The sequence below is a fragment of the Lipotes vexillifer genome, unplaced genomic scaffold, assembly GCF_000442215.2.
Source record: "Lipotes vexillifer unplaced genomic scaffold, Lipotes_vexillifer_v1.1 scaffold2030, whole genome shotgun sequence".
NCBI classification, from domain to species: domain Eukaryota; kingdom Metazoa; phylum Chordata; class Mammalia; order Artiodactyla; family Lipotidae; genus Lipotes; species Lipotes vexillifer.
Genome location: NW_006791849.1, coordinates 1,344,407 through 1,351,901, shown reverse-complemented (window position 1 = coordinate 1,351,901; position 7,495 = coordinate 1,344,407). Strand labels below are relative to the sequence as shown.

General features: G+C 47.6%; 1 protein-coding gene across 1 annotated transcript in view; it reads left to right on the top strand.

Annotated features, from left to right (window-relative positions):
- CUX2 (cut like homeobox 2) overlaps window positions 1-4,487 on the top strand; it is a 266,751-nt gene extending 262,264 nt beyond the window's left edge. The window contains exons 21-22 of the mRNA XM_007464869.1: window positions 16-289; window positions 3,695-4,487. Of these exons, the coding sequence (XP_007464931.1) occupies window positions 16-289; window positions 3,695-4,487 (1,067 nt within the window). The remainder of the gene's footprint in view (window positions 1-15; window positions 290-3,694) is intronic.
- Window positions 4,488-7,495: the final 3,008 nt, after the last annotated feature.

The window sequence follows — 7,495 nt, the reverse complement described above, 5'->3', positions numbered from 1 at the left end:
GCCCGCCCGCCCCAGCCTACCTGAAGCGCAGGTACGGCCTCATCAGCACCGGCTCAGACAGTGAGTCTCCAGCCACCCGCTCCGAGTGCCCCAGCCCCTGCCTGCAGCCCCAGGACCTGAGCCTCCTGCAAATCAAGAAGCCGCGAGTAGTGCTGGCCCCTGAGGAGAAGGAGGCGCTGAGAAAGGCCTACCAGCTGGAGCCTTACCCCTCCCAGCAGACCATCGAGCTCCTCTCCTTCCAGCTCAACCTCAAGACCAACACCGTCATCAACTGGTTCCACAACTACAGGTAGGGATACTGAGTGGGTGGTCACTGGGAGGGTGGGAAGGGGTCTCAGCCGGCCCCCCTTCCCTGTCCCGGGGCCTGGAGGGAGCCCAGCATGGCCTCTGGGAGATAAGAGGACCATATTGCTTTATAACATAGGCAGACCTGGATCTATTGATAAATCCCAGCTCAACCATTTCCAGCTGTGAGGCCTGGGGAAGGGACTTCACCTCCCTGAGCGTCGTCTTCTAACCTATAAAATGGGAACCATAATGGGATCTACTTCGTATAGTTGTCCTAAGGATTTGATGGGCTAATGTATTTACATAAAATACCTGGCACACAGTTTGTGGTAGGTGTTGACATTATCATTGTCACTGTCTTTATTATGACTTCACCCAGCTTGCTCCGCGTCTGTGAAGGGACAGGGAATGGTGTTTGGGGCACAGGCCTGAGGAACCCTAACTACCCACTGAACCTTGTGTCAGAGCCCCAATTTGGGGCTCTTGGCCTCTCCCACTCCTAAGGCCAAAGGAAATTCCTGTGGCAGCCCCTCGGGCACCATCCGCCTCAGGGAATGGGTGATTCCTATTTCTATGGTGCCTTCTCCCACTCACCAGTCCCTAGTCTTAGGAGTAGCTGACCCACAGTGGGCTGGGCTGCCCGGGAATTTAGTCCCAGGGCTGGCTGAGGGCATTGACTGGCTGAGTCCAGCAGTTTCCAAGGAGACCGCAGAAGGGCTTCCTGAGAGCCCTGCAGAGAAGGGTTGATGAGATTTCAAGGACCATCTCTGAGGCATTCCCCACCAAGCCTGCTGAGCAAGAAATGTCTCTGGTGCCTCTGTGGTGCCAGAGAGGAGAGTCTCTTGACCCCCAAGAGAGAGAGAAGAGGAAGGAGGAGCCTGGAAGGGTGGAATGCCTGAAGTCTCTCTCCACAGCCCAGGCATGGGCATCACACAGACCTGAGTTCAAGTCCCACCTTGGCTGTGTGTTATTGGGCAAATCACTGTACCTTTCTCAGTCTCATCCCTATTTTACAGATAAGGAACCTAATACTTAACCCCACAGTGCTGAATTGAGGATCAAATGAAACACTTCAAGCGTACATACTTTGTAAAATATTGCATATTATCCTGCTCAGACCCAGAGCCTGCCAAACAGCAAATTACATAGGTCCTTAAAACCTCATGCCCTCCTTCCCTCCCAGGGGACATTCTCTCCCCTCTTGTTTCCCACAGGAACTGAGCCCTCCATTATTATTCAGTGTTTTCATTCAATAAATATTTGCCATGTATGCACAGTGAGCTAGGGTCAGGAGATACAGGGGTTCAAAGCTATCATCCCTGCCCTAGGGAGCTTAAAATCACAAACCAGATAATTTTGCAACAACCTAATACATTCTGTAAAACAGGAATGAATACGGGGCTGAGGGAAAAGGGAATTCTACCTAGGGAAAACTTTATAGAGAGGTGGCCTTTGAGCTGGGCTTTGAATGAGCAGAGAGAATTCCACTCCCAAAAGAAACCACTCTCAAAGAGTTCTAATTGTAGAAGAATACATTACTTCATTTAGTAAATGTTTATTGAGCACCAACTCTGTACCAAGCACCAAAGAGAACAAGACAAAGTCCTTGCCCTAAGCATCTCTTACAGACCATCAGGGAAGGTCACTATTAAATGAGTACTTATATTCATGTATAATGATACATTATACATGAATATAAGCTTCAGTGAGCTCTAGGAAAGGTGAACAATAGGATGTTTTCAGAAAAAATTACCAGGGAGGACCTGCTATAGATTTGGGAGTCAGGAATTGAAGAAAAAGACTAATTTTTACTATGGTGTAAATGACTATTAGCCTCATATTTATACTTGATCTACAGTTTGGAAGCTCTAATGACAGAGGCTCAGGCATTGAGCCATCCCAAAACACCCTCAGATCCCACCTTACCGGAAACGACTAGCGCTTCCCCTGGTCCCAGCAGCTTTTCCCTCTAGAGGGGACTGAAGGAGATGACAGAACCTCCTGGAAGGTGGGCAAGGCCACCTTTGTGGAGGGATTAGGGACTGAGAGAGAGAAGTGAACCAGATCACCCTTCACAGTCCCTCCAGGCTCAAGATCCTGGGATGGGGCCCCATCCCCTACCTGGGCAGGGAGCCAGGGAGGCAGGAGAGTGTAGCCGGACTGCTGGGTTCAGGGCCCAACTGCACTACTTGCTGGCTGTGTGACCGTAGCAGTCGCGGTGCCTCTTTGAGCCTTGTAATCTTTGTCAGTGGGAGTGAGACTAGTATCCTGCTCATAAGGTTATTATGAAAAATAAATGAAATAACCTGCAAAAGTGCTTGGCCCCATACCTGGTACATGATAAGCACCCATCATTATGATGTTTATAATTAAAATTTATAAATGTGAGTATTATTTATCAGTAACATGTACTTTATTATTAATATTATAAATAATGGTATTAATATAATATATGATGTCATTAATAAAAAAGGGCAGAGGGCTACAGCATTGAAGACAGATGCTGAGGAAGCCCTGTCACTCTATGACCTTGGACGAGTGATTTGACCTCTCTGGACCTCATGCTATTAGGAAAATAGTTAATGGAGTTAGACCCATTCCTATCATTTCCTGCTCTAAAACATAATATAAAGTTTCCCTCTGACAACAGGGAGGCCATTGAAGTGAAGAGAGGATGGGTTCTGGACTGGAGTTCAGGGTTCCCAGCTTCTGGTCCCAGCTCTGCCTCTCTGTGCCTTGGTGACCTAGACAAGTTATTCTGTGTGCCTCAGTTTCCCCTTCTGGTCTGGTGTCTAAGAGTCCCTCCAGGAAAGAAGCAGGGGGTTATTGGCACAAACTAGATCTGGGTTTGACTTTGAAAAATGCTCTAAAACAGCGCTGTCCGATAGAAATACAGTGAAAGCCACATATATAATATAAAATTTTCTAGTAACCACATTAAAAATAAAAAGAAACAGATGAAATTAACGTAATAGTATATTTTATTTAGCTCAGTATATACAGATATAACCATTTCAACATGTAATCAGTATAAAAACTTTAATAATGAGAGAGCCACATGTGACCAATGGCCACTGCACTGGACAGCACAGGTCTAGATTGTGAGCTTTGGGATCCAACAATCCTGAGTTCAAGTCCTGGTTCTGCCACTTACTGGCTGTGAAACCTGGGGCAAGTCATTCAACATCTCTGAGCCTTGTTTCCTCCTCTATGAAGTGGGGATAATAATAGCACCCACCTTGCAGAGTTGTTGAGAGGACTTTCCAAGGTCCTGCATGTGAAGAAGCTTATGCCTAGCGAGCCCCCAGGGAAGTGGGTGGGGTCAGAAGGCCACTCATGTGATTTGACTCCAGGGTTAGCCGGTCCGGTCCCGTCCAGCCCCTTGCTCACCGCCTCTCTGCCCCAGGTCCCGGATGCGCCGGGAGATGTTGGTGGAGGGGACCCAAGAGGAACCAGATCTCGACCCCAGTGGGGGTCCTGGCATCCTACCGCCAGGCCACTCCCACCCAGACCCCACTCCGCAGAGCCCCAACTCTGAGGCTGAGGACCAAAAGCCTACTGTGAAGGAACTAAAGCTTCAGGAGGGTCCCGAGGAGAGCATCACACCCCTGACCACGCAGGACAAGACGCAAGTGAGGATTAAACAGGAACAGACTGAGGATGCTGAGGAAGAGGCCAGCAGCCAGGACTCAGAGGAGCTGGACAAAGGCCAAGTTTCCCCCAAAGAGGTGCATCCTGACCCTCTGGGTAACGACGGACTCCCAAAAGCAGCCCCAGGGCTCCTTCTTCCAGGCGGGGCCACCCCAGCCTGCCCCTCGCTACAGCCCCTCCAGGAGAGCGAGGGCGGGGAGTGGCTACACCCGGACCCTCTAAGTTTTAAGTCGGCCTCAGAGTCCTCACGCTGCAGCCTAGAGGTGTCACTGAACTCACCCTCAGCTGCCTCCTCGCCGGGCCTCATGATGTCTGTGTCACCTGTTCCTTCCTCTTCAGCCCCGATCTCCCCATCCCCACCCGGCACCCTCCCTGCCAAAGTGCCGAGTGCCAGCCCCACTGCCGACGCAACCGGGGCCTTGCACCCCAGCACCAAGGTGAACCCCAACTTGCAGCGGCGGCATGAGAAGATGGCCAACCTGAACAGCATCATATACCGGCTGGAGAGGGCTGCCAATCGCGAGGAGGCCCTGGAGTGGGAGTTCTAAAGGTGGGGGCAAGGGGCTCGCCGCGGGGGCCACCTTCCCTCTCACTCAGGGCGGGGTAAGGAAGGGAGGAGCTCAGCCATCAAAAGTGGACCGCAGTGTCGCGCTGCTTGACAGTTTTGGTTGTGATCCCGGTTCCATGAAGTCGTGAGTGAGCAGGTGAGGCAGGTGCCTCTGCTTCCCCTTTTCAGCAGCCCCTGCCCCGGGGAGCACCCCCTTCTCCACTCTGGCCCCTCTACAGGAGGCAGAAGCAAAGTGGCGCCACATTTTTCCCCTGGAAACTCCAAACTCTTTTAGAAAAGTAAATATTTATAGACCTCTTTTAGATATTTTAATAAAGGATCCTTTGGAATTTATTCCCAGCTGATGCTGTTTTGATATTACAGAGAGTTATGAAATCAGGATACCGTCACAACTGTTGAGAAGTATACACTGAAGTTGTGTCATTTTTGCCACTAGATGAGATTAAAAGGAGACAGTTGTTCAAAGCCATCACAAAACACTGTAAGACTGACCAAAATTTAGATAACCTTTGAACCACGGTTTTTTCCCATGTCTGTCTGTGAGACACAGTCCATTGCTACTGCCCTTCCAGAAACCATGTTGAAAAGAGAAAGTCCGGAAGACTCTAAATGAAAACCTTGATGCCGTTGAGGATGTGTTTCATTCTGGTGGTCTGTTTTGCAACCTTGATAACACAGAATGTCCCATGCCGTTGTAAATGTTGTAGAGATGTGGGCTGTGGCCGACCATCCTATCTGAGATGTAACATGGTACAAAACAAACTGCTTACACTCCCTCTTGTCAGAAACCTGTGGACCGCAGCGGGTAGACAATCCATCCCGTCCGTCTGTAGACAAGATGTGGTTCCGAATCCTTTAGAAAGCCAGGTATGGGGGCAGGTGATTAGAGGGTGGCGCTTGAGCCAGAGTGACCCCATCCCCCAGCCTGAATCGTGGCCACAGTGCAGGAAGTTTCCCTACTGGCTTTCCAAAGCAAGACTGTGGCCGCCATCTTCCTCTCTTTGTGTTTTAAGAAAATAACAGCGTTGGTCATCCCACAAACAGCCAGCTCAGCACCCAGCACCAAGAAGCAGATTCATCCAACTAGAGACCCCAGCTCCCCTTCTCATCACCATCTTTCTCAAGTTGACCCTGATGCTTTCCGGAAAGCATCTGCACCTCCAGGTTTATGCAGAATGAAGCTAAAAGGTTGAGTCCACCTCAGCATGACCACCATATCCCTGTCTCAAGTCCAACCTCCTGCCTTCTAACACATGACCTTTTTGCGAACAAAGACTCAACCCCTCAACTCAAAGAAGCCCACCCTCCAGTGTCTTCATCATCCTGGTTTTTAGAGGAAGAGTTCCCAATTTGGATGGAACAGCCACCATATTGGCTGTTGAATCTCTCCTGTTATTATTTCTTTTACTTTTTCAGACTCTGTGGGAAGGTTGAGTTGGGTGACTTCCCAGCTGAATCCAGAATGACGATCAAAAGGTGGTCATAATCGGTGCCAACCCAGTACCAGGGGGAAAGATGGCTGACAGGGGTTTCAAGGATGCAACGAACATTTTGAAACCCAGGCCAGCAAAATCCAGTGACCAGAAGGGGTCATTTGAGGGGTGTTCCAGAAATCTCAACTCTCATGCACCCAGCCCAGGCTGCAGTCTCCACACCAATCAATGAAGAACAATGCAAACCCTGCAGGAAAACCTCCTTTTCCATACACCCAGGCTATGCGTTGAAGAGTTTTCCACTGTATACATTTTTATCCAGATGAAGGTATTTTTATATTTTGACAATAGGAAACAGTGACCAATTTTCAGAGTAATCAAATCTGGAACAAACGAAACATCTCATTTTAGCCACCCTGTCCCAATTAAGGCAACCGTGGGGGACACACCACTTTTTACTGTTGAAACCCACACAGCATTGAAATCCAGGCTTACATGCAGACTGCAATCCTTAGAGGACTAAATCTGGCTTTTGTGTGACGGGATTTGATTAAGCACTTAGTGTAGTCTTTTGAACACGGAAATCCTGTTGTACTTAAAGCTAGCAGACCTGTGAACAACTTTGTCAGGTTCACGTCCTATAACGGTAAACACAGAACAAAAGCCCACAAGACTGTTTCTATGAGAGATTGATGAACTTTGTTTAAATTAAAAAAAAAAAAAAGGAACACGTTCTGTAATAAATGCGTCGCTCAATACAGAATTGTATAATAACATCTGCGTGTCCTGTTTGCTTTGTTCTGGAGCTGTGGGTACAAATTGGGGGGCAGATCTGGCCCTCAGGTGTTTTACAAAACGGTACTTTTAAAAACTGATTTTTAAATTCATTTGCCACCATGAAAGTATGGGGGCTTGTCACATAAAAATCGTGATTTTCTTGTATTAATATATTTTTTTATTTTTATTTAATATTGGAGTACAGCTGATTAACAACGTTGTGTTAGTTTCAGGTGTACAGCAAAGTGATTCATTTATACATGTACATGTATCTATTCTTTTTCAAATTCTTTTCCCATGTAAGTTATTACAGAGTAGAGTTCCCTGTGCTATACAGTAGGTCCTTGTTGGTTATCTAGTTTAAATATGCAGTGTGTACATATCAATCCCAAACTCCCAATCTACCCCTCCCCCACATCCTTCCCCCTGTGGTAACTGTAAGTTCGTTCTCTATGTCTATGAGTCTGTTTCTGTTTCGTAAATGAGTTCAACTGTAGCATTTTTTTAGATTCCGCATATAAGCGATGTTATATGACATGTCTTTCTCTGTTTGACTTCACTTAGTATGATCATTTCCAGGTCCATCCATGTTGCTGCAAATGGCATCATTTCATTCTTTTTTATGGCTGAGTAATATTCCATTGTATATATGTACCACATCTTCTTTATCCATTCATCTGTCAATGGACATTTAGGTTGCTTCCATGTCTTTGCTATTGTAAACAGCACTGCAGTGAACACTGGGGTACATGTATCCTTTCAAACTGTGTTTTTCACC